General features: G+C 40.5%; 2 protein-coding genes and 1 long non-coding RNA gene across 12 annotated transcripts in view; 2 read left to right on the top strand and 1 right to left on the bottom strand.

Moving 5' to 3' along the window:
* Nucleotides 1-27,101, bottom strand: part of LOC310756428 — a 53,885-nt gene that overhangs the window by 12,230 nt on the left and 14,554 nt on the right. The gene's annotated exons all lie outside the window — the stretch shown is intronic.
* Nucleotides 234-26,730, top strand: NRIP3 (nuclear receptor interacting protein 3). 3 transcript variants are annotated; one of them, XM_083599917.1, is made up of 8 exons: nucleotides 234-988; nucleotides 13,085-13,264; nucleotides 13,999-14,081; nucleotides 19,038-19,177; nucleotides 21,951-22,003; nucleotides 22,110-22,204; nucleotides 23,030-23,113; nucleotides 23,401-26,730. In XM_083599917.1, the coding sequence occupies exons 1-8, from the start codon at nucleotides 821-823 to the stop codon at nucleotides 23,414-23,416; spliced, it is 819 nt and encodes a 272-aa protein (XP_083456043.1). In that variant the 5' UTR covers nucleotides 234-820; the 3' UTR covers nucleotides 23,417-26,730. The 3 variants fall into 3 exon arrangements, with proteins under 3 accessions (XP_083456043.1, XP_083456044.1, XP_083456042.1); XM_083599918.1 differs by lacking the exon at nucleotides 23,030-23,113; XM_083599916.1 differs by lacking the exon at nucleotides 23,401-26,730 and having other exon boundaries at nucleotides 23,030-23,381.
* LOC310756332 (cilia- and flagella-associated protein 77-like) lies at nucleotides 4,633-5,666 on the top strand. The gene has a single exon (XM_083600152.1). The coding sequence runs from the start codon at nucleotides 4,699-4,701 to the stop codon at nucleotides 5,527-5,529; it is 831 nt and encodes a 276-aa protein (XP_083456278.1). The 5' UTR covers nucleotides 4,633-4,698; the 3' UTR covers nucleotides 5,530-5,666.

The following is a 27,101-nucleotide window of genomic DNA, read 5'->3' as shown; positions in this document are numbered from 1 at the left end:
TCCTTCCAGTAGCACCTTAAAGACCAACTAAGTTAGTTCTTGGTATGAGCTCATACCAAGAACTAACTTAGTTGGTCTTTAAGGTGCTACTGGAAGGAAAAAATTTTTTTTGTTTTGGCTTTGGTATAAGTTCCACTTGTTTATCCTATTTCCACTATCACATCCAAGCAGCACTGAGTTTGGTGCGATAAGCATGCACCCAAAGCTGCCTTAAATGACTTGCACGTGTGTTGTATATTGGCAGCATTAACTAAGCTATATTGTGTCTGAGGATTCTTGCAGGGAAGCCAGTATATGCACACAGCCTTTTGATTTTGAAAGCACACTTTAGTCTGTGGTTTATACATCTGCAGCAGATGGTTCTGCTTTTAAATATATATACATATTAAACATATACCAGACTGCCTTTAAAAATAAAATAAAATTAGAAGGTCACATCTGTTTATTTTGAAAGAAAATGCTAGCTCATTTTATGAAGAGTTCTTTCCTTGAAAAGCCCAAGCTGCGAGTGAAAGATGCAAGACAGACAGCCTAGTACAGCAAAACATTGCTTTCCGCCCCCTCAAAAGGAAGCTGGTAATTCCTAGACTGATTGTGAGCCAACTCATGCCATATTCGATGTGTGTAACATATTGCAGTGTACATAACCCCTCCTTTACTACGCCGCACTGGCTGGGATACCTGCTGTTCTCAAAAACGTCACGCGGATTCTGTTATAAAGTCCACCACAATAGATCGCCGGGGCATTTGTTTCCATATAGACGCTTGGCAGCAGCTTTGGAGAGAAAGAAAGGCACGCAAGAGGAGACAGATCGGAAAGATGTTTTACTCAGGGCTCCTAACAGACAGAAAGGATGTGGACCTGAGGGAAGCTGCATCTCTCCGACAACAGAGGAGAATGAAGCAGGCAGTGCAGTTTAACCACAAGGACTCGGCTGACCTGCTACCATTAGATGGGCTGAAAAAGCTGGGGACTTCAAAAGACACCGTAAGATGCTGTGTGTGTGTGTGTGTGTGTAAAAATCTATATCGAGAAAACATAAGATTAAAAGGATGGATTTAAAACATTTTGGTCTGTTGATTCTAGTGGTGTTTTAAAAATGTTTTGAAGATAATGATCTCTGTTGTCTTTGGAAGCCACAGAAAATTAGCATTTTAATTAAGCTGTTGGGGATGCAGAGGGAGGATAAAGAAATGGTGGGGAAAGAGCTTTACATGAGATATGTTTTCTGTTTTTGTTATCAAAAATAGTTTATATTTGGTGGTGCAGCTAGGTAATTCTGAACTCTGGACTTTAAGGATTATGGGGGGCTTTTCAGATGGAAATGTATAATTAAAACACATCCTTCAAAATGTGGTAATAAGCCACCCCAGCTCATTCTGTTGAGCAGGACGCTGGACTTCTATCCCAAAGTCCTGTCCCTGACATAACATTTATATACCCATGCTTGCAAGTGCAATCAAGCATCCTTTACATTGTGATTTAAAAAAGGAAAGAAAAGATGGCCTTGTTCAGCCATACTGATATATAGTCAATTCAATGTATTCTGTACAAATGTTAGATATGTGAATTGGTCAGTTGATGAGTTGATCAGATTAGGCGTAGTTTTGTAATAAGAAAACTGGAGATCAAACACAGGTGATGACTTCCTGAGTTTGTACTTTAACTTCTCTTTATTAAGGTAAATTCCAGCCCTGCTACTTCAACATGGTTCCAGTTGATTTCAGTGAAACTTCCTTCCAGGGAACTGTGTTCAGAACTGCAGCTTTGGGGCCTTATTGCTGCATTGCCTGTCTTGTCTTTTGCAGAGGGCAGTTTCAGAATGGTACTAAGCAGTAAAAGCAGTGTTGGGGAGAGGGTTTTTTAAATTATTCCCTTAGCTTCATGACCTTGATAGAATATTTTTTGGGGGGTGGGGGGGGGTGGGTGAGGAGTACTGTGGCTGCGTTCCTGATGATGTTCATCTGTTTGGCCCTCAGTCAAGTCTATTGTCTCCCACATAAGGGGAAGCTACATTCCTTCGAGATCTACAACATACATCTGCAAAGCTTTCTAGCTTTTGAAAATAGAAGCATACATCAGAGACACAAAACAGGATGAAAATCTATTTGAGCAGGAAGTTGTGTCCATTCTGATTTTTATCCTCCACCCCACCCCGAGTTCTATATGTTGTCTACTCACAACATTTGACGATAAGATGAATATAGTGAATCTTTTTAAAAAACAAAAAAACTTTAACCTTGTATAGCTTTTATGTCACCAGAATTTAGGATTAGATGTTTAACAGTGAAAATGGAAAGTGGCAGTGTTTTGCTTAATATATAGGAGGTGTTTCTAAAAACCATACCAGTCTTTAGCCTCAGAACAAGTACTGGTCAAAACTATGATTTCTGCTCCAACTTAAAACTCTGGAATTCCCACTCCAGTCCAACCTTCACAACGTATAGTCTGACCACCACAGAGGAGAAAATTGCACCCCATATACTGTCAGTCCATTCCTCATATCATTTGGGGTAAATACTGCATCAAGGATATGCCATTCCCCCTGAGTTGGACCAGTAGCCATTTGACACAACCCCATTGAAGTGAAGTCTTACAATGCACTTGCTAGAGCCCTACACATCAAATCACCCTGTAGTAATCACAATATACTCAGAGGTGAACAACAGTGTTTGAAATATATAACTAGTAAAGGGAGAGGGATGGAGCATTTAATGCTATACTGTATCTATGGCTTTGCATAAAACTCCCTGTACAAAGATTACAAATTAGTGGTGTAAAGACTTCTTTAGCATTTTCTAGAGCAGGGGTGGTAAACCAATGGCCTGTAGCTGTATCCAGCATCCAGAAGACATATTTGTGCCCCCTCCAGAGATCCCTTCCCAAATTTTGGTGGTTGAAGATCACTGAATCATAGAATTGTAGAGTTGAAAGGGACCCTAAGGATCATGTAGTCCCAGCCCCTGAAATGCAGGAATCTCAACTAAAGCAGCCAACAGATGGCCATCCAACCTCTGCTTAAAACCTCCAGTGAAGGAGAGTCCACCACCTTCCAAGGGAGTCCATACCACTGCTGAACAGCTCTTACTGTCAGAAAGTTCTTCCTAATGTTTAGTTGGAATCTCCTATCTTGTAACATGAACCTGTTGGTCCGGGTCCTGCCCTCCAGAGCAAGAGAAAACATGTGGCAGCCCTTTAGATATTTGAAGATGGCTATCCTATCTCCTGTGGATTAAACCACAGAGCCTAGGGCTTGCCGATCAGAAGGTCGGTGGTTTGAATCCCCGCGACAGAGTGAGCTCCCGTTGCTCGGTCCCTGCTCCTGCCAACCTAGCAGTTCGAAAGCACGTCAAAGTGCAAGTAGTTAAATAGGGAAGCTCTGGCGGGAAGGTAAACGGCGTTTCCGTGTGCTGCTCTGGTTCGCCAAAAGCAGCTTAGTCATGCTGGCCACATGACCTGGAAGCTGTGTGCCGGCTCCCTCGGCCAATAAAGCGAGATGAGCACCACAACCCCAGAGTTGGTCACAACTAGACCTAATGGTCAGGGGTCCCTTTACCTTTACTTTATCCTATCTCTTCTTAGTCTCTTTTTTCCAGCCTAAGCATACCCAGCTCCCTTAACCACTCCTCATAACTGTTCCTTGATAATATTGGTCGCCATCCTCTGCACATGTTCCAGCTTGTCAATATCTTTTAAAAATTGTTTTGCCCAGAAATAAACATAGTATGCCAGATGCGGTCTGACCAAGGCAGAATAGAGCAGTGCTTTTACTTCTCTTGATTAGGACACTATACTTCTGTTGACCTGGAATACAATATTTCTTGAACTGATGGTTGTGTTGTGCAAGTCCTAAAAATGTGTTCATTGTGTTTTTACTCCATGGGTCACCAAACAATTCCCCCAAATTTCTTTATAGAGGGCCCTTCTGCAGTACTTTGCAATCTTTGTGAGCAGCACTTCCTGTACACTGATGGCTTCCAAACAGAGCTGGCTTCTCACCGTCATTTTTAAGAGCAGCTGAAGTTATGAAACTATAGAAAGCACAGAGTGCTTCACCTGTGTAGTTGTGAGAGTTCAGAGCCAGAAGGCAGAGAGACAGAGTACAAACTAGAGGGCATGTGGCAGTTTAAAAGGGGAGGAATGCTTATTGCTCCATGAATTTAATAAGGAAGAATAAATGAGCTTAAATAATTTTATATTTAATAGAGCCCACTTTTACACTTTAGCCACATCCACTTGCTTTGTCCATGCCCACATTTACACTTGCCCACTTTGATAAAAAGTACCCAGAAGCTTAGCTATGGGTCAATGTAGTTCTTGTCCTGAAAAGTGTTAGCCACCTATGCTTTAGAAATTAAGTGTTAACTTTCCTAAAAACGGAAGTCAAACACCTGAGAGAACCACCCTCCTGTTTAACGAACATCATTTCGTTTGAAAATGCCCTCCTCCCTCCTCTCCAACCACACACACACACACACACACACACACACACACCATATTGAGTGACTTACTGACATCTACTGAATGAATAGATCAGGGTTTGATGACACAGTGAATCACAACAATAAATTTTGCATGGTTTGTGATGTCACCCCAAGGCTTCAGGTTACACTCAAGTGGCCACAGAGGCCTGCATCAAATATTTGTTTGGAAAGAGAGAGAGCATGAAGTGTTTGATTACTACTTATTGATCAGCAATGGAATCATTCGTAAGAAGGTACCTTGATAAGCAGAAGAGGAGGGCCAGCGTTAGTGACATTTGCCCACCCCCACTGCTACCACTGACCAGGGATGATATCAAGCCAGGGACAGAAAATGACAGGCTTGGACTAGTGAGAGACACCATGTTTCAGAACCACCTCATTCTAAAACCAGAGCTAGGAAGGACCCTCAGAAGGTGTGCAAAGATTCCTGGTTCAGATTTTGTGTATGGATTAACTCTACGCGGGACCGACGGAGGAATGCCTGAAGCAATAGGGAACTGGCGGGTAATGACACCCACTGTCACCAAAAAGAAGGAGAAGCCAAAGGACTACATAGTCATGAACTATAGAGGAATAAAAGCTGGTCTTTTCACAGCAAAGGAACACTACCTGTATCGCCAACACCATGATGTGCGTCGCAAAGGAGCTGATGGGGATAGGTTCCCAAGGGATCCACCTCGTCTTCCCGATGCCATGACCTATGGGAGGCCCTATCGTCCTTCCACCCCCTTCATAGATGTCTTTCAACATAAGTTTGGGGACCAATGGGTGGAGGAGAACCGAAAAAACTGTGTATATGTTAAAGAAAACAAGCATAAGAAAAGGCGAGGAAAGATATATGATACACGGGCTGTCATGCTGAGGAAATATCAAATGCCAGTAAAGAAAGATCCTCTGTGGATCATGCCACAATTTCGGAAAATTGCTCCCCATCTTAACACCTTTCCAAGTCTAGAAGATCGAGTGAAGGCTTTCAAAGCCAAGGAAATGGAAGCTCCAGTTCGACATGGCCAGCTAGGTCAGGGCATTTACACACATTTGTAGGATTCAGCTTTTATCAATATGCAACCTCTTTGTATGTCTCAAAAGTAACACATGCTATGTTATGATTAAAAAAAGAAAGGTTGTGATTTGTTCTTGCTACTGACAATACAGTATTAAAATGAAGTTTCCAGCAAGAAGTTGCAATTGGTTCTCTTGTAACAGAACATACTCACTGCCAGTGAGAAAGATGGAATATATGGCTGCCACTGTGCCACCAAAGAACCACATCACAACCTGTGGAATCTGCATGCTGCCACAATTTAACACAGTGCAATAGCCCACTGCTACATTAGCAGGGGTTGGCTTCAGTAAATAAAAGTGTGGCAGTGTTATGCAAAACTGTTAACTATAGAAGAGGTCAGAGAAGGGGCAGAGCAGAGACAGGACTGGGGATAAATTGTTTAAACATCACAGCACCCTCTATTTTCATGCAAAACTGCATTCTTAATAAATGGGAGTAACCAGGGAGTACCCCCTATTTTTTACCTGAACCTATAACCACGGCCCATCCTGTTCTCACAGAGACCTAACAGGAGGTACTCGGGAGAAGTTATTGCCTGACGCCTATTCCCTTATCCCCATGTAAGAGAAAAATGAAGCACACCTATCTATCATTCAGCTTGATCCCAAGGCAAGGAGCTGCAGCCAAGAATTTGTAGTCTATGCATTCAACAATTCTCGCATGTGGCCTCCCGCTTTGTACACATAGAATCATAGAGTTGTAGACTTGGAAGGGATCCCAAGGGCAATCTGGTCCAATCCCTTGCAACACAGGAATCACAGCAAAAGAATCCCTAACAGATGGCCCTCCAACTTCTGCTTAAAATCCTCCAATGAAGGAGAGTCCACCACCTTCCAAGGTAATCCAATCCAGTGTTGAATAGTCCTTACTATTACACCAGAAATTTATTCCTAATGTTTAATTGTATTTGAATCCATTGGTTCAGGTCCTACCCTCTGGAGCAGCTGAAAACAAGCTTGCTCCATCTTCCATGTGACAGTCCTTCAGATATCTGAAGATGGCTATCCTATCACCTCTCAGTCTTTTCGTCTTCAGGCTAAACAAACCCAGCTCCCTCCATCAATCCTCATATAGCTTGGTTTCCAGACCCTTTATCATCTTGGTCAGCCTCTTTTGCACACGTTCCAGGTTCTCAATATACTTAAATTGTGATACCCAGAACCCTCCCAGTTTAGTGTCATCTACAAATTTGATTTCATCCAAGTAATTTATAAAGATGTTGAACGAACACTGGGCACAGGACCCAACCCTACAGCACCCCACTTATAACTTTTCCCCAGGCTGACAAAAACTGTTTGTGAGCATTCGTTGCGTTTTGTCAGTCAACCAGCTACAAATCCACCTAACTCCTTGTAGCCACATTTTACCAGCTTCTGCACAAGAATATCACGGGGGATTTTATCAAAGCCCTCACTAAAATAAAGAAAAATTACATCCCGAGCCTTTGTCCATGAAAAACACCCAAAGGGGATATTGTACAACTAGTGTTTAGATTGAAGCTAGTTAACATAGTGGTAAAAATAAAATCCAGAGTTGTAAAGATCATTTGGGAAGGCCTTTTCTGCATATAAATTCCATGTTTTATAAATTCTGGCTGTGTGGTAGAAGGATGCTAGCAGAAATATCAAAGTATAATTTAACTAAAAATTTGAGGCAAAGACAGATGGTCTCACCCCTTAGTTTTTGCCAGGGAAAAAGATCACTTCCTTGGAAACAACCCGCTGATGGACTGTGTTTCCTCGCCAGATTATTTTATCCACTTCATTTCCTGTCCAACCTTCTCCATTCTTATAGTCCGTTCCTGTAGAACATTCAGAATGCATAAACTAATGCATGATATTCCCTTTTTATTTAAAACATCACACATTTTGATAAATGGTATTGCTGTTTTAGATTTGCTATTTTGTTATTTGTTATTAACATGTTTTATGTGCAACATATGTATACATATATAATCTGGAGATTCAGATAATCTGAAGATTCAGATAAAGGGAGTTCTAAGCTTTTCCAAAGTACAAATCTTCCTTTTCAGGAAGCCTCTGTTAGATGATTTTTTTACTGCTGTTCTTATATCTTTCTGGTTTTCACTGCCCAGTTTCTTCTTGTTTGCATTTTTTTGTATCTTGCTCATATTTTCTAATTTTATTTCCTATAGAGACAGTTATTTGTGTGTGTTAGCAGCATTGAACTTTCTGGAAAGATGGGTTATGTCTAGAATAACTAAAAGGTCAAACAAGATAGTGCAGATATGCAAGACAGTATGAAATATTGCTTTAAATGTTACATTACACATACTGATTTTTAGCAATTACTGCCTGTTCATTACGCTGATTGCTAGTTAACTAAAATATCATGTTACTTGTCTATCATGACTCATAATCTAATATATACAGTATATATTGGCTGCTTGCATTTTACTTCCATGGCTTTTTCAGCATTTCCCCCCTGAAGTTTATTTCATTTGCAAGGCTCCAGCTCTCTACCTATATACTTCTGCTATCTATTTCTAGGTCATGCTAAAGTTAATGGTTGCATGACAAGCTACTCTACTGAATGTCACTCCTCATACAACCTTTAAGGGTCCAGGAACATTGTCCTCTTTTGCATCTTACCAACCTGCACTAAAGTACTCAGGAATAAGTTATATAATTAGGAAAATCCCCATTGTTGTGAAAAAAGTGTGTGTATGGGCTTAGGATGGGGAAGAAATATGGGTCACTTCACATTTTAGTGCAAACCTACCTAATTCACACTTCCCAAAACAATATGCAAAACTAGGACAAAGCTTTTCTTTGAAATTCACACTGCTCCGAATGCTGCAATGTAGTTATCCACTCAAAAATATGTCACCAAAAATAGGTGTATTGGGGAAGTCATGCATAAAGAGGCAAGCATTAGTGAAAATATGCAAAAATGTGTATTTTACCACCTTATGTATCTATGATTCCCCTTCAGGTCCAAAGAACTATAAGCAGAGCTGGGTAAAAGGTTTTCTGTAAAAGCCACTGGAAATATTTCTGAGATATCTCTGCAAAGGACAATGAGAAGGAGAATAGGAATGGGGAACATGTGACTATCCAAATGTTGGACTCCAACTCCCATCAGCCCCCAGCCAGCATGGCATGGGCCAGTCTCTTTCACCAGCTTAGCAGAGGTGGTTGTTTGAAATAGATATAGTGCGTTCTTATTGTACAACTAGGGAGTATACTATGTGTGATAGAGAAATATTATTTATAGCTTTGCCCTCTGTCCTTTCATCGTCTAATGTATATTTGCTGAGTGCTTAGTTTGTTGATGCCTGCAGAAACACAAAAGAATTCCCCAATCTTGCCTTAAGGCCTGTGCAGTCTAGTTCTGTCAAGAGTAACCGCAAGACACCAGTGGTTCTCACAGAAGCAGATAGCAAAGAAAAAGAAGCTGGTGCTGGGAATGCTTTCTGGAATATTTATGTTAGATGCAGACACAAAATGAATCTTGCTAGATAATATAGCTTGAACCAGGAGGGTCCATGGGAAATTTAGGAATAGCAGAAGAAGAGAGAACCACAGCAGGCACAGCCATCCTATAAACTTATCATAGTAGCTTAACTGCCATGGTTTCCTCCAAAGAACCTCAAATCTGACAAGGATCCTGAGGGTTCCATTATGGAAATGGTTAGTTACTTCACAGAAATACAGTTTTCCTTAACTTGGAGAGAGTATGTATTGTATTCAGGCCTGAGGCTTCAATTGGTGTTTTATGTGAAAGTGAAGGCTGCCTTGATTCTGGGGCATATGTTTGATTCCACTTCCGAATTCTCCTTCCTATTAACATCTTTAAGTGACGTGACATGTGAGAGAGACTTGAGTGTGCTTTTTAGTAGTGTTCCATACAGTGCTCAGAGAGTAAGTTTGTTTTATTATCGCTCTCTGTTGTTATGTTGGCTTACCCCTTTAAGTATAATTTACTGCTTTATGATGTAGCGGCTCAAGTTCTTGATGTGATCCCTTGTGTCATTTCTTTCTCAATTGTTTCCCTTGTGATGTAATAAGCATGGCATGCTCACACCCACAACCCTACCCCAGGTGTGAATATTCAAAGGCTTCAAAACAGTGCTATGTCACAGATTGCAGAAAGGACAGGGGCATTAAATAGGAATGTGTGTTTTTTATATATAAAAAGTCAGTGTCATGATATTTAAACACTTCTACTTTGTGAAGAAAGGACAGAAAGCAGGATAGAGGAAAATAATAAAAACCAAGCTCGTTAAATTTAAAAGAGTACTCTCTATGACTCTCACAATGATTATTGATGTGTGTTTTTCAGTGTCAAAAGCAGTCTGGTGAATATTTCCTTGTTCCATCTTGTAATTCACAACACCCCCTTAGTTCATTCTACTTTAAGGAGGTGGTGAGTTGCAGTCAATTAGAACGTGCACTGCAACATTCACGAGGCTGATTCTGGTTCAAACCACCCAAATCTGCTTAACAACACATTCTTCCACATGAGGGATTTGAAAATTGTTCAGTGGGCTGATCTGTATAAACTGTATAAAATCAGTTCTTATATGGAGGGTGTTTACCACATGATGAAGCGGCCCAATACAGTATTCCCACAAGTCCCTTCCAGTGCTATGAGGCGGGGGGGCGGGCAGGAAGAAAGTGCATTTATGTGGGTAGTCAGGTGAAACAGAGGAAAGGGAGCTCCTGCACCTTTAACAGTTGCATAGAAGATGGAATTTCAGCAGGTGAAAGCTGTCATGCAAGCTGTATTTGCTCTTCTATGCATCTATTAAAGGTGCATGTCTCTCTTTCTCTCACCCACCCAGCCGAAATTCAAACTATTAAAAAAATGGTTTATGAAGACAAAAAAAGTTATATGAAAACAAAAAGCTCTTCTGGGAGTGGGGGGTTGGTCGGTTGGGTTTTTAAAACTTCACTACCATCATATCAGACAATGTGGTGCTGCAGTTTCAGGGAATGTATGTTCAGCAGCCCACTGCTACATGCACATATAATTGGATCCCATTAAGTATTCTGTTTTTCATATAAATGTAATGAATACAACTTTGGAATCATTACTTCCCATCTGAGAAGTTTATGGCTGCAATCCTATGCGCACTTACTTGAGATTAAGCACCACTAAACAAAGCAGAACTTATTTCCAAGTAAACATGGCTAGACTTGATCTGCACAAGTATGTGAGATTATTTGGAGGATTGCGAGTGCTGCTACTTTGTTATTCCAATAATATTCATCATCCTATCCTTGGTATATAGCAGAGTATTTTGAAGGAAAGCGTATCAACAGTATTTCCAACCTTCTCTTATTTCCATGGTGATGACAGTGAATGTTGTGACAGCCAACCTGTTTCAGAATCCCTCAGAATTTATGGTAAACTGTACAATGGTGTCATGCATGAGATTAAAAATAAATCAAGTTTGTAATGCTAATGAGTTTTGTATAGTAAAACTCAACAAATAAACATTAAAAGCCACTGGATTGACATGGGTTGATTTACTATAAGAGTTTAAGACAAAATAACACAATCAACAGTGAAGATGGAAGAAGGAGAGAGTAAAAGTGGATAGAATGAGGAACTTCATCCTAAAGAAGGAGAGAGGGAGGAGGATGAAAAGAGAGTCCAAGGAAGAAGGAAGGGATTGGGGAAAGCCCACAGCTACAAAGTCTTGGCACTAAGAGTAATAATTGCTCAATAGTAATTTATTTGGCCAAATCAAATAAACATTGTCTGAACTTTGCATTTAGTCTTTATTTAGAATTACTGCAACCATTGCATTCCAAGTCCCAAGAAATGGGGAGTCCCAAGGCTGAGAGAGAATGTTCATCCTGTCATGTACTACCAAGCAGAAAATGGAAATACTAGACTCCCTGATTCTTTATAGTATATCTTCATCCTGGTCTGGCTTTTGCACTCATAGTCCCTGTTCCAGTACTATAAGACTACTTATGTAGGATATACAGTATTACAATTAGAGCAGCCTCACTTTTGTTCAGGGAAGCTCTATGTCTTTAATGGCTATGGCTTTTTCCGGTATGGAAATGCAGCAGTTGGAAAGCAACACAATTGGAATTTGAATGTCATGAAGTTGTTAAAGGCATGTGACATCCCTAATAATAAATGCAGTTCAACCTAATACATATTTATTCAGAAGCTTCCAGGCTGCGAGTGTCTGCATGCCTTCAGAACTGAGCAAAAATCTTCAGCGTCCCAGAGCCAAAGGCAAAATGAAAAATCTGCCCAGGAAGTCCACAGAACTCAACCGAACTTTTTAAATTTTCCACATAAAATCCCAGATATACCTGTGATTGGAGCTGTTCTAATTCAGAGAAAACAGTGAATGGGCATCACAAAACCACATCCTCAAAAATTATTCCCCCAATATCTCTGACATTAGCCTACCGTGTTTGTGCACACATTAAAATAATAGCAACATATTTATGCCACTTACTAAATTTTACATGCTGCTTCGCTCTTTAGAGATAAATATACTCTCATTTAGAAAATGAGTGATAATGCTTTTTTCCAAATTGCACTCCTGTCCCCTGTATGTGAAATTGTTTTCCTCATCCAAGCAACTAAATATGTCAAAATGTCCTGAAATATCTTTGAACCACCATTTGTAAATACTGAATGACAACAGAAATTATCCACTTCTTTATAAATTTCAGCCTGCCATTTTCTCCTTGCAGAACCTTTGGGATGAGGACTTTGTTGACTGCAAGAAAAAAAAATAGGTATAAAAGGAGAATTCCCTAGATGGCAAGATTCAGGTTTGGGGAAAGTACTCTTCAGTGAGAGAACCCAAGCAGAGTTTTAAAAACACAAAATATGTAGCAAAGTAAAGCATGGAAATATAGGCAATTAGACCTTTAAAATATGTTCATGTGAGTTGCAAAATGCTCCTCTTGCCCAATATAGGAAAATACCACATGTTTGATAAGTTAAAAATTAGGTTACTTACAAACTCTTCAAAGGTCTGGTTCATGTGCTTTTCCATATAGCATTCAGAAAAAGTTGGACAGACAACGAAACTTGACTTAGTTACAGTGGTGCAAGTTCCTAAATTATTGATAGGGGAACTCAAGAGTTGCTTTTAAGAGCCATTCAGCTAAACTGAAGTAATGAGTTTAGACTCTTCACATGCTGAGCTTCTCAGATAGACTAAGGGGAACAAAGTCTTGATTACCTACTCTCTCCCAAGCTGAGCTACACCTGCCAGGACAGCTAACTCTATGGTCTTAACCCCTTCATGCATTAATTAGACTTAACCTTGTTGGTTATAGGAGGCTGGTTATCAAACAGATTTTAGGCTGAGTCCTGTTCTTTGACTTTTCAACAACAAAGGGCCACATACTTTGTCACTCTGTATGTGTGTGTTTAGATACAAACATACATATTTAATGCTGCCAAAATATTTTTTTCTTGAGTTGCATAAATAATGCATGTATTTAAAGGACAGCATTCTTCAACTGTTTGGTTTCAATCAACCTATATTTCCCCCTACCCTAATTTTCTTTTTCTTTTTTTAAGCAACCGCACAACATCCTCCAGAGACGGTTGATGGAGACAAACATGTCCAGGTTGCGCCACAACCGGGGCAGCTGCTCTCAGAAGAACGAACTCTCACTACAGACAAATAAACTGAATCAAATGAAACTGGATGGCCCAAAGAAAACAGAGCAAGAAGACCTCATCCTGGTGTGTTGCCAGGTATGCTTCATGGGCCTACATTTGATATTTCAGCCAGTCTTCCACTACAGCAGTGGCGTAGCGTGGGTTGTCAGCACCCGGGGCAAGGCAAGTAATTTGCACCCCCTAACCCGTGGATTTGCGCCCCCTAACCCTAACCCCCAGATGTTGCGCCCGGTGCAGCCGGCCCCCCCTGCACCCCCCACGCTACGCCACTGCACTACAGTGAGAATGCTGCACCCAATTCCCTATGTGGCTGAATCCAAATACAGCCAAAGCTTTATGTGGCGGCAATATCTGTGCTCACAGCAGCGTTTTTAAGAATCCATTGTGACCATGGGGGATCATTCTTAGTAGCTGCATCTGTCTCCACAGTGTGTGGTGAGGTTACATTTCATGTTTGCTGGATGAATACATGCCTGGAGCCATCATGTGGAGGAAAAAATGCACAGTGTGAACCAAGCCATACGTAAGATAGAGAGATAAAATTGATGAGATTATGAAAAACATATCCTGGCTGATGGAATACTGAACTTGAATGAGTGTTCACATGTAAAGCTGGAGAATGAATTTCTTCAAGAGTAGAATTAGTAACTGAGAAATCAGCCCTCCACTGGTGATACAAAAAAAGGGTTCCACAGATAGATCACAATGGGGGGGGGAATGGTGTTTGTTTCCAGAATTCTACACTACAGCACAAATAAAAATTGAAGCTGTCAGTTGATTCTTTCAAATACTCTGTTTTGCCCCAACAGTGCGCTGGGAAGGAACTGGAAGTTGTGGTTGATACTGGATGTCAGAGCAATATCATATCATCTGCATGTGTTGAGCGACTAGGGTAAGGAGTTTGTTTTCTAGACTGTTAGTTAAAAGCATGTGACAGTGTTCACCTGACCTCACTGCTGCACACCAAGATGGATAGGGGAAGGGAGCAGGTCAGTGAATTGCAAATCCACCAGTGGGAGTGCCAGACCTGCTTCACTAATGCATTTGCACTGTGCTGACTTGGCGAGCATGCTTCTTTACCTTTAAGAGCTGGATGGCAGACACAAATTTCATTGGAGATGCTATTTCCCACACCAGGAAACTGAGTACTTGTTGAATTTCTATCCGTTGCATAACTTTTAAAGGTAAAGGACTGCCAGACAAAAAGTTGACAATTTTGTTCTAGAGCAGGCGTAGGCAAACTCTCCCCCCCCCCAGATGTTTGGGACTACAATGCCCATCATCCCTGACCACTGGTCCTGTTAGCTAGGGATGATGGGAATTGTAGTCCCAAACTTCTGGAGGGCCAGAGTTTGCCTATGCTTGTTCTAGAGTGAGTTCTCATTCAACAGGGAAAGGCTGTAGCTTAGTGGTAGAGATGTTTTACATGCAAAGGAGCCCTTGAGTCTTAAGAAAGCAGGAAAGACTCCTGTCTGAAACCCTAAGAACATCAGAAAAACTTCAGTCTATGGTCTTATCCAGCAATCAAGTCCAGGATTCATTTCCCACAATGACCAACTATATGTCTATGAGAGGTTTACCAACATGATGTAAGTGCAATAGCACTCTGGGCACCTATTCCAGCTAGTGCAGACCAGGGATGCAGAACTTGTGCCACCCCAGAGGCTGATGGGAATTGCAGTCCAACAATGTCGGGGTGGTGGGGGCACAGATTCTCCACTTCTGAACTAGGTGGTAACAATACTGAACTAGATGGATCAAGGAACTAGATGGGCTTGGTATAAGGCAGTTTCCTAGGGTGTTGCAACTTGAAAGTAGGTTTGCCAGCTTTTCAAACTGGTTACTGTAACTGTGTTTTAACAGCAGTGATATGAAAATATTAGCAAGCCAGGAAAATCGTCTCTATACTTTGACCTTAAGTCTACCTTCTGCCCACTTCTGCTTTGAGAATAACTTTGTGTCTGTGGCTATGGTGCTTTGGAGCCCTCTCTACAACTGTGTCCAAAAGAGGGAAAATGTTGTCTGATGTTTGTAGTTGGAATTCCTTTTCGGAGTGTATCTCATGTTAAGTTTCTCATAAACATCTTGTTACAGGAATACTGATCAAACAATGGGGGCAGTCAGATGCAAACGAGATTATAAGCTGTATCTGCAGAAATTCCCTCTTCTATACAACTATTAAAAGTGCAGGAGATCTGCCCTCTATATCACCTGCCTGGCCACTCTAAAACCAATTGCTAGGAGGCTGAGTTGCCTGCTTTTGATCTGGCCCCTGCTAAGGTGCCTTAACAGCTGTTTGATCTGCAGCGAATTAGCAGATGATGATGTGTGTTTCCATCTTGTGAAAAACTTGCTTATTCCTGCTTTTCAAGATGCTATGAAAGAGACAAGAGCAGGTCAGGCCCATTTCTTTTTCTCGGCCAGCTGGCAATCCACTCAGATGCATTGTTTGGTATGTCAGCAGCTAAAATCCATGTTGCTAATTGCAAAGGTGATGATAGATGTCTTTGCTAATTATTTATAGCTGTGAGCTTGTATTCCTCCTTTTTAGATATGATATTGTCTATTTTTTCTGATTGTTACAGCCTTTGGCTGCATAGCATGATGTTGATTGAACTTATAAAAGGTTTATTCTGTTTTACTGTTAATCTTAACATCCTTCGAATTCAAGTCCTCTTCCAGTGCACCAGTCAGAGGTGGGACCACCCTAGTCATTTAAGAAAGACTTCCAAGGCTCCTCCTCTCTTGAAATAATGTCATACCATTTGGTGAATTTTTTCCTTAAAAAAACCTGAGCAAAGTAGTGTGTTGCAGTGTGGAGTACTGTTGTTCAGGGTTTGGGGCAAGATACTCAATTTTATCCCCCACCTCCCTTGTTCTGCTTCCCATCAAAACAAACACAACATCCTATGGCCCCTGAGCATTGGGCCCTCCCTTAGGCTTTTCTCTTGTTTCTTTTTCTGTATTTTTGCAAATGTTGGGAGTTATTTCAAGCTTGCTGATGCCTCTCTTGTGTGTGGATGGTGCTATTTTGGCTAAATAAAGAGCTGTATGCAGATTATTAGTTTGTTATTGGTACAGGATGAATTCTCGGAAGGTCATGCACTCTTCCTCCTAACTGAGTCTTAATTTGCATATAGTTGCACCTCTATTCAACCCTTGCGCTTAAGCTGAGCCATTTTCAGTATCAGTGCCCTATCTTGAAACATGTGAAATACAAATGAAAGAAGTGCCTCTGAGCATATAAGGAGTGTGTAAGCCTTGCCACAACCCAGCACATGAATGTGGGCCTTTGTCAGAAGAGTTTTTATATTCAGTTGTTGTGACACAGTGGGGAGAGATGAACCCCAGTCTGCTCTAATTTTTGAAATTATCTTAAAACCTTGTGGGCTCAGGCTGTGCAATCTTAACTTGTGCCAGGAAAATTGGAGCCTATATTTCTTGGGGAGGAGGGACGGAAGGAGAGGGAACATTGAATGTAGTACTCGCCATATGGTGATCTGTTCTCTGGCCATGTATCTCAGCCAGAAGTACTGTCTACCAACCAGGGCAGCACAGAGCATGCTTCCATGCCAACACACTGATAAATGTTTAAACTTTAGCTAACCAAATGAGATCTTCCTTGACAAGGCAATAAAAATTAACATGGGTTCATACACTGACTTGTTTAACTAAAAGGCAGGCACAAGTGCATTGCGATCAATGCCCATGTCATAGAAGCATTCATATCTCCTATAAGCAGATCTTAATAATCTGAAGTATAGAAGGTCGGGCCCAAACTAGTTATCTTAGAGACTGCCTGCCAAGTAATAGGATTGCTGTTCTGAATTCTTTGGATGGAGGGTGGGATACAATTTAATTATCAAGCACAAAATACACATTAAGTAATTGCAATGTACTTTGCAGAAAAGGACTATGGAAATTATTAACATGTTAATCAGAATATTTAACAATGGCAAATTATATAAAGGACTGGGCGTCTTAGCTATCGGAACTGGTCATACACTGCACTATATTTAACTTGTTGGAAGATCAAAGGAAGAAAAAGTTGAGGAAATGGTTAGAGCATTTTTCTCGTCTTTTGCTCTGATCCATCTAGCTCATTTAATAGATAGGAGAATGGGTTCTTCAAAGTAACCATATCAAAGTGCCTTTAGCATTGACTCATCTCTGCATAGGTCATAAATCAGTCACTGATGACTCATATTGCAAAGCAGTGCAGTAGAAAAATACCACAAAGAGGCACAAATGAAAGTAGGTTCTCATGGAAAATGAAAGGAATTATAGCTGTTGGACAGACTGTTTTTAAAAAAACAAAAAACTGTCAGTCCAGTACAGGCACACTGTTAGGACAAAGCTAAGGGTGAGGAGGAAAGAATAGCAAGCATTGTGGAATTGTGAGTTCCCTCAGAAGTACTTGGTTTGACCCTATGGAATGTCACAAATCCACTGAGACACTGTCCCCTGTGTAGGCCCCACTGAAAGAAAATGAAAAGGAAGGATTCTGTAAGAGCCCAGCCAATAGTATGTTGTGATATCAGAAGCATTTTTTTTAAAAAAACCCTTTTAAAAATAAATAACTAAATGTTTATATAACCAACATTTTAAATGTAACATCTAATTTTAAAAGATCCCCGAGATGTATACATTTCACCAGCTCTCTCTGTCTCATCTAATTCCATCATGCTCAGCTTTTCTTTTCCCTATAGAAACTCTGCTCTGGTCATCCTAGGAAGGTCCAAACATGGTGGTTGCCCATAACCCTGTTTGGATGCTGTTAGAGCATGGCTGAAAGCATGGGATGCAGCCCTGGAAGAGATTTATTATTCAAGGACATCTCTAGAGACGCTGCAGGAAAGTGGGTGTCGAGAACGCACCATCCCGACCTTGTCTATTATGTAATGGGGCAAGAAATTAGCACAGACTAAACTCCCCAGTGGGTTTGATCCAAAGGGATTAGATATCCTATCCAAGCTCATCCAATTGCTGAAATAAGCACGGTGATGAAAATGCCCTAAGAAAAAACAAGTCTAAGAAACAGAGGGAAGAATTCTCATTTTTAGCTGAATGGTAGTTCTGGTAGATCAGAAAAATCGCTAGACTCTTCTTGAGCACTCCCCAGACGTGGACTTGGTTTAGCGTAAAGAGGGGGTATGTAAGAAATGAAAAGAATCCAAATAATCCTCAAATGTTACTTGACAGAGCAGTAGAACATTGTGTATTAGCAAAAGACAAAAGGCTTGCCAGGTTTTAATGTCTTACTAATTTGTTCCTTTTTCCCACGAGTCAGGCTAGCACAATCTGCCACTGAGCAAAAACATCCGAGCTTTCTTCTTTCTCTGAAAGTGCCCGTTGTCACCCTTGTTGTTCATATGAATTTTAGACATATTGGCACAAAGAATAAGATGTAACCAAGAAATTAAGAGTATAAGAGTGGGACCGAGACAATATAAATTAAAAGCATTTGCAGACAATGCGGTGATATCTGTAGAAGAACCAACAGAGTCAATCCCGAAAGTCTTACAAGAGTTAAAAAAAGGGGGGATGTGGCAGGATTTAAGATTAATAAAGACAAATCAAACTCTTGGTAAAAAATATGAATGATGAGAACAAAAATTACAAGATGTGTCAGGACTAAAGATTGAAAGAAAGGTAAAGTATCCAGGTGTATAGTTAACAACAAATAATATAAAGCTGTATAAAAATAATTATTTATCTGTATCAGATACTAATTACAGAATAGGAATGACTATGCTCAGTTCCAGGATACAACACAACACAACACAAGTACTGGCATCCTAAAATGAACAAACTCCTGACGTAAACCCAGTGACTTTTCCTTATGCAGATTAAAGGAGCACATGAAACCCTATAAGCCCGAAGGTGAGAAGATTTCATTGCCACACAGTATGAAAGTGATTGGCCACATAGAACACCTGGTTCTTACCATGGGGACTATTCACGTGGACTGTTCAGCAATTGTGGCAGGTGAGTGTTCAGGCAGATTAGATGCCATACAAGTATAGTACTTGTCAAACCTATTTTTGTACATTATGGTGCAATTTGTAAGTTTATTTGGTAAACAGGTTTGGGAGGCTTTTGACTTGTTTCTTAAATCTGCTGGATTGAGATTACAAAAATATGTTGTGGTTGTACCCTGAAAAGCCAAACCTCTCTCAATTCACTGTCAGTTTCCTTTTTTTTAAAAAAAAAAAAAATCTATTTGGTTGGATCCAGACTAAATTCATCGAGCTTAGGGGAGTTAGTGTGGAATACTTGTTAGAATATCTTTCACCATGACTACTGGCTCTGCAGGTTAGGGCAGATGGAAGCTGCAGTCTAGAACCATCTGGAGGACATCAGGTTAGGGAAGGTGGGCTAAAACAGTCTTAGCCAACCTGGTGCCCTCCAGCTGTTTTGAACTACAACTCCCATTAGAGCTGTTAAGCATGTGGGACTAGGACTGGGAAGACAGGTTCAAATACCCACTCAGCCATGAAGTTAACTGGATGGCCTAGGGTCAATCACTGCCTTGCAACATAACAGGGTTCTTGTGAGGATAAAATGGGATAAAGAACCATGTTGCTGCCCTGAGATCCTCAGAGGAAGGGTAGGATATAAACTCTTTGTAAAAGGAAAACGCAAAAGCCTTACTTGCCACTGATTTCAATGAGAACTAAAAGGTAAAGGTAAAGGTACCCCTGCCCGTACGGGCCAGTCTTGACAGACTCTAGGGTTGTGCGCTCATCTCACTCTAGAGGCTGGGAGCCAGCGCCGTCCGCAGACACTTCCGGGTCACGTGGCCAGCGTGACGAAGCTGCTCTGGCAAACCGGCACCAGAGCAGCACACGGAACGCCATTTACCTTCCCGCTATAAAGCGGTACCTATTTATCTACTTGCACTTAAGGGTGCTTTCAAACTGCTAGGTGGGCAGGAGCTGGGACCGAACGACGGGAGCTCACCCCGCTGCGGGGATTCGAACCGCCGACCATGCGATCGGCAAGTCCTAGGCGCTGAGGTTTTACCCACAGCGCCACCCGCGTCTCCCCCAATAAGAACTAACTAACATTAATTCCAATCCTCTAAGTGCAACTAACTCACTCTGGGCCCAACCCTATTGGATTAAAGTGACTCACAGTGGAAGGACCCATCCTCAGTAATGGAACACATGCTTGGAATGTACAAGAACACAGCTTAAATCCCTACTTTCTCAAGTTTAAAAGGATCCAAGGATCCTTTTCTCTAGTTGAGAAAACTCTATTTAGCCTCACTGTTGCCTCTGGTCAAAAACAGTTTGTAGGTTTCTGAAACAATATGAAGTCCTGCAAAACCCATTTACCAGAGATGAAAGTAGGATAAGTACATATAGCAGAAGCTGAAATTCCTTTTTCCAATTGCCTTTTAAAACCATCTTTCAGCTGTCTCCAGCCAGCTACTTTATAATTTCAATTTCACACATTTCTATGTGAATTTAAGCTTGTGCTTTGGACAGGAATGCTTTGGGGACTGACCAAGAAGGGGATTATAGTTAGTACATTGTTTTTCCTAGCTTAATTTGGGCATGCAGAATCATGTTCTCTTAGAACAAGTGAAAGTATTAAAGTTGTTAAGCACCTCTCAATATCCCTTTCCCGCACCATCAAGTAAAGACAATCAGACTACAAAGTTCTGTGATTAAGTGGCAGGGTTACAAACTCAGAGTATAATTTATATAACTGTATTAGAAAGTGAGAGCTGGACCATAAAGAAGGCTGATCGCCAAAGAATTGATGCTTTTGAATTATGGTGCTGGAGGAGACTCTTGAGAGTCCCATGGACTGCAAGAAGATCAAACCTATCCATACTTAAGGAAATCAGCCCTGAGTGCTCACTGGAAGGACAGATCCTGAAGCTGAGGCTCCAGTACTTTGGCCACCTCATGAGAAGAGAAGACTCCCTGGAGAAGACCCTGATGTTGGGAAAGATGGAGGGCACAAGGAGAAGGGGGCGACAGAGAACGAGATGGTTGGATAGTGTTTTCGAGGTTACCAGCATGAGTTTGACCAAACTGCGGGAGGCAGTGGAGGACAGAGGTGCCTGGCGTTCTCTGGTCCATGGGGTCACGAAGAGTCGGACACGACTAAACAACTAAACAACAACAACAATTAGAAATATCTATATATTTATTTGGATAATAAGTATATATGAATTGAAATTGTTAACTGTTAACTGTCATAGTGAAATACTAAACCCTAAAATAAATAATAATTAATAATGATAGAGTACTATTTCCAGGCAGTACTGGCACCTCTCATGTATAAATGACAGCCTTTACAATTCTAAATTTGGCTCAACAGAAACTACCCTGAGACCACTAAGAATTCTTTCCCATCAGCAATGATTTCTTATCACTGTTCTACAGAGGAATCAATTAGTGACTTAGATATAAGGAACTGGTCACAGAAAGAAAGGTTACTTGCATGAAAAGAAAATTCAGAAAAGAAAAGAAATTAATACATCCTTCAGCACTATTGATTAATACTTGGTTTCACAGAACAAGCAAAGGATTAGATTTACATAGTGACTGAACTATTAAGAAGGGTAAAGTTGAGGGAAGAGCAGGTTCTTCTCCAGCTGCTTTAGACAAATTGATTTGGCAGGGACCCCTTCACCGCACTAAGGGACCTAACACATCTCATGGAAATATGAGCTTGTGTATGTGTATGATTGATTCATCATAGCATTTTATCTCTATCTGAACATGTTTCTCTCCCTTTCCAGAAGATAATGATAAAAACTTCTCCCTGGGGTTACAGACACTGAAATCTTTGAAGGTAAAACTCTGTTCCCCTCCCAACTTTCCGTATCCCCTATTTTCTTTTACTGAGGTGATCTTAACCTGTTGTCTAATTTGTTTTCTTATATTCCCTCTAATTTTAGTGTGTGATAAACCTTGAAAAGTATCACTTGATCTTGGGGAAGACAGACAGGGTAGAAATTCCTTTTGTCATTAATGCCTCTGCACACGAAGAGAAGTGAGTATTGAACTCTAAAGCTGCACAGATATATTTAGAGTGACAATATCCAGTCAAATCAGTGGCATAGTGAATATGTGGAGGAAATGGATCCTGACTAGGGATGGCATATAATTTGAGGGTTTCATGATAGTTTACCATGTGCTATCCAAAGTATGTTTAGTGCAGCACGAAAAAGCTGCTGTAAGTAGAGAACTGAACGGTGAAACTGTCACATTATTGAACTTGCCCCTAGATGTGAGTGAAGAAGATATGAATATTTTTTAAGGTTTTTTTTAACACCAATCAGACTGAATATGGTTTAAAACATTGGTTCTGATTACCAAAGCCTATCATACAGGCAATGCGTATATTTTCTGCTTCATTTGGTGGGTTTGCACTGGGATATCCTGCTTTCAGTAAGTGCTTAGGACACACTCCTGCATTTTAGTCAGGGAACAGCATGGAAGTTTCCAAGAAAGGGAGAAAGAAAGAGAAAATGAGACAATGGTATACCATTCAGCATTTTTAATGTTGATGGGGACCATATTGCTCCTGGGCATGTGTGTTAACTGTACCATGGGAGGTTTATTTCTGGAATATTTTTTCCCCAAAGAGGTATAGTATTACAAAGGTGATGAAATAGGCTCTTTTACACCAAGAATATAATAAATTCGGCTTTCAGTTGCCCCAAGTACATTTGTGCCCCCTTTCCACAATTTAAGTGCTGATTAGGAGTTTGATAAATAATATATATAGGATCTATGAAATCAGAGGTTTTAGGTAAGGAAATATATTTTACACACAGTTATGAGGTGCCTTGCTTGCTAAACAGTTATTTTCTAGGGCACATCCTCATGGCAGCCACCTGCGCTCCTGGTTCAGAGCTGTAGGACACAGCTGGAAGCCTGGGAAGTGTCCCTGGAAAAGGCAGGTACCTTTTTCCTCCAGGATATCCTGTGCTGGCCATACAGGTGGTACAGCCCAGGCTGGTCTTATAGCCATCCCTGTCAGCAGAGTGGGCAGGCTGGGAAGCAGCATGGGTTGCATGCAGCCCCTGGTGCTTATGGAGTGTGGGGTTGAACGACTGCATGAGCACATCCAGCCCCCAAGTTAGCGCTATATGCATATGTATTTGCTATAATGAGATCGAGCTTGGCAAAAAACCAAAACAGAGCCAACTCTTTTGTCACACTGGTTTATGCTTCTCATTTCAGCACTTCTGAGGCCTGAAGAGAATGCACTGCTGGCTTCAGAGAATAAGGCTTTGTGGCTGAAAGGAGAGTCGGCAATACTGATAACCCCACCTTGCTAGACTGTAGCTAGCTTGTAGCTAAATGAAGGAAGGAGTCTAGGGCAACTTCAGGCATTCACTCACCATGCCAAGAGTGTGGACAGTGGACTTCTAAAAGCACATCTGAGTCCACTCTTAAAAATGATGTCCTCTTTATGGTCATCTAAATATGAAAATGTTTCTTTTACATCTTTTTTGTTATGAATGGATTATTGAAATGAATTGCCTCTTGTGAGACTGAAAAAGACAATTTTTATAACTTTTGAACTAATTGTATTTAGCTGCAATGAGAGGCTGTGAGAATCAGATTTTTAGAATTATTTTTAAACAGAGAATGATTAATAATTGGACATGATTGGGTTCAAACCAGAGCTTATTTACAATTAAATAAGTTCATCCAAATGCTCACGTAAGTTGAAGAGAATATATTTTTTTCAAGGGTACTGAAGGTGGTATGATGGAACTATTGTTGCTTGTATTATTAGATATTTTCCAAATTTCAATATCTCAGAAAATGTTGTTCTTAATTTCTCATTATGAAATATTGATGTCAACAGTAAGAAGGTGGAGCACAATTTAAATCTATATAATACTCAGCTTTTCATAATAGCATAAGTAACTGGATTTCCAGATTTTAAACAAATTATCTAGAACCACAGTGTAGCATACATAAGAATTTTAATGTCTACTTGTTCCGCATTAATATTTTAGTTTATTTTCTTCAAATTTTGTTGCATAATTTTCTCAGTTGTGATTGTTTTAAATTGTATCTGTGAGCCTTTTATTAGCCCATAACTCCTGGCAAAAATATATTATCAGTAGACATGGACAGACCTCTAAATAGTTACCAACATTTTGGCATAATAATTTTCATCACTCCTTAAGGCTGGTTATGAGATAATTTTGGGGAAAAAACATTTCATTCTTGGTTTAAATATGTATTCATCATCTTAATGCCCAGATACTTGTTGCCTTTGTATCTCCAGGGCATTCTACAATATATATATTACTAGAATTTCAGGTGTATTTACCTTTATCTTGTAAGCAGCAAACTCACCAAATAATCTAAAAACATTGAGTTCTGGACTGATTCTTCAGCATGGTTATTGTTTTATAGTATAAAACCAGATTGAGAAATGAGAGAATGAGTGTACTGTATATAAAAATACACTGTGGGAAACAATGTTGCTATGGCAGCCCCTTCCATTTTCTCTTAAAAAAAAATGAATATCCGTGTCCTGTCATACTCCCTTTGGGGTCATTCTCACTAATGGCATGACTGCTTGATTCCCAAGAAGAGCAATTATCACTCAATATTATCCACCGAACAGGGAATTTTAACACTTACCACCAGAGACAATATTACAGTAATGATATATATTCAAGCAGGCTCTCCACTGTTCTAAACATCATATTTCCATATTTCCACAGGGAAAGACAGAACCACTTCCTCCTTGCTCCTGGGACAGCACCTTGTTTCTTTTATTCCCTTAGAGCAGGGCAGTCCAACACATGGCCCAGGGGCCGTATGTGACCCTTGAGGCCTTTTTTGGCGGCTCTCAGCAATATTTGATGGCCCGCCTCAGCCCTTGCGCTGCCCTTGCAAAGCTGGCTAAGCAAGGCACTGAGCTTGGGGAGAGAGGCATGAAGACTCCCCCAGCCTCCTTCCCAAAGCCTAGGAGCTAGGAGGGCTCTAGGTACCTTTCAGAGCCTCATGGTGCCTCCCCAAAGTCCACCTCACTTAGCCAGCTTTGGGAAAGCAGTGTGAGGGCTGGGGGAGCCTCAGATTTTGGCCAGGCTCCCCCTCCCTGCACATGCGTGACAAGGCAGTGTGCAGCCCATGGGCTCCATGTTGAATCACTCTTGCAGCCCACTTGGAATAAAAAGTTGGACTACTCGGCCTTAGAGTCTCATAAGTCAATAATGCTGTATGCTATGACACACTCTTCAGCGAACTATCTGGTTTTCTCCATTAGGCTGATAATACCACAGACAATTCCTGTCCTATAACTTCTTGGCACTGCTTTCTATAATGGTCTTGAGCTTTTTGCTACCAGCAATAGGTATTCTTCAATTGGTTCTGGGTGATACGTTTAGTTGTGCAAATTTACTCAAAAATAAGTGTGTTGTGGCCGCAGTGTGGATTAACAACATGTGTAGCACATAATTGTCTGATTGTTTCAACATGCAGTTCAACTTGCACTAGCAGCTACGTTACAAATGTGTTGAGCTGCAAACTGAAGTGTGCTCAAGCAATCGTAAAACTTATATAGTATGTGCTCAAGTCTGCATATATCTGCTTAACCCATATTCACAACAGGCTAGGATGGACATACTTGTGCACCAATCCATATAAACAAAAATAGCAAGCAATATATACAGTAAAATGATCTTATACACATGCACTCTCTTCCTTCCTGAGAACATGGGGAGCTGTTTTGTATATAGACACCCCTCTTCCTTGCTCCTTGTTCAAGCTATTTTCTCTAAGCTTCTGTCCATAGTACACCTCAAGCCACCATACCAAGCTCCCATATATGGAGCTGTATGGTTAGCTTTACGACTATATGATTAGCATCACAGATGTGCTTCTAATTACACCAGTTAATTAAATGCTTTGCAGGAAAGAAGCTTTGGTAGACTTGGGTGTGGGTGGGTGTTGTCAAACCAACAGGATGCAATACACACTTTAGACACAACAGATCCCTTGTAAAACTTATCTAGTAGACTTTGTACTGAATATGCACTTACATTTTGAAGAACCCTAATTAAATTCAATGGAAATAAGTACTGGCATTGAATGAAAAGGGGTAGAGAACCAACGCTTTTAGGCTAGCGTTAGTTTTCAATATTTGATCTGGTTTGGTCATTCTGGCAGTGACCACAAAGAATATGCAATGGCTACAACATCTTTAGCACTCCCAAACTAGTATATATATTTTAATAATTTGTAGTTTGGCTTTTTGCAATGGGTTTGATAACATCCATGTACAGCGCTGGTGTTGCTCACAGATTTGAAGTATAAGTGTTTGGATATATTTTTATCTTTCTGTGCATCATTGCCCTCAATACTCATATCTATATTTACTAAACAAAACTTTTATGTGTTTGCGAGGTGAACTGCACTGTGTGTATACCTGCCAACATGTAGTTGAAAAATAAAATATATTTGTCTATGCTACTTATGTGGCATTTGGCTACTTTAGTGTTTATTACTGTGATGATTATGAAAATAAATAAAATGTAAAACTTCTATTAAGGTGTTTTAATTTCTGCTTTATCTTCTCTCATGGTATGTTTTGCCAAATACACACCCTGATCCAGAAACCTCGGTGCTTTCTGGTGCAAATATGGTAGGCCTTGTGTTTACTAAGGGCAGTCCTAGATTAGTAGCAATAGTAGTATTCCAATACCATCCTTCATCCAAGAAACACAGGGCAGTTTACAATATAAAAAGACAAAAATTCATACCATAGTATATCTGAATGGCAGTCTGGTCTGAGCCCAGTTAAAAGATAAAGAACCATAACAAGGGAAAGCTGTAGCCTTTAAGTTGCTCTTTAACTTTTAGCACCTGGGAAGCAGACTGAACAGCTAACCTGCTCACATCTTCCCCACTATGGT

Source organism: Podarcis filfolensis, assembly GCF_964270895.1.
Source record: "Podarcis filfolensis genome assembly, chromosome: 1".
In the NCBI taxonomy this organism is placed as follows: Eukaryota; Metazoa; Chordata; class Lepidosauria; order Squamata; family Lacertidae; genus Podarcis; species Podarcis filfolensis.
This window is presented reverse-complemented; position numbering and strand designations above follow the sequence as displayed.

Coding starts and splice junctions, on each gene's coding strand:
- LOC310756332 (XM_083600152.1), top strand. CDS start 4,699: ATGGAATCATTCGTAAGAAGGTACCTTGATAAGCAGAAGAGGAGGGCC.
- NRIP3 (XM_083599916.1), top strand. CDS start 821: ATGTTTTACTCAGGGCTCCTAACAGACAGAAAGGATGTGGACCTGAGG. Junction 13,265..13,998: donor TCATCCTGGTGTGTTGCCAG/GTATGCTTCATG, acceptor TTGCCCCAACAG/TGCGCTGGGAAGGAACTGGA. Junction 19,178..21,950: donor CTGTTCAGCAATTGTGGCAG/GTGAGTGTTCAG, acceptor CTCCCTTTCCAG/AAGATAATGATAAAAACTTC.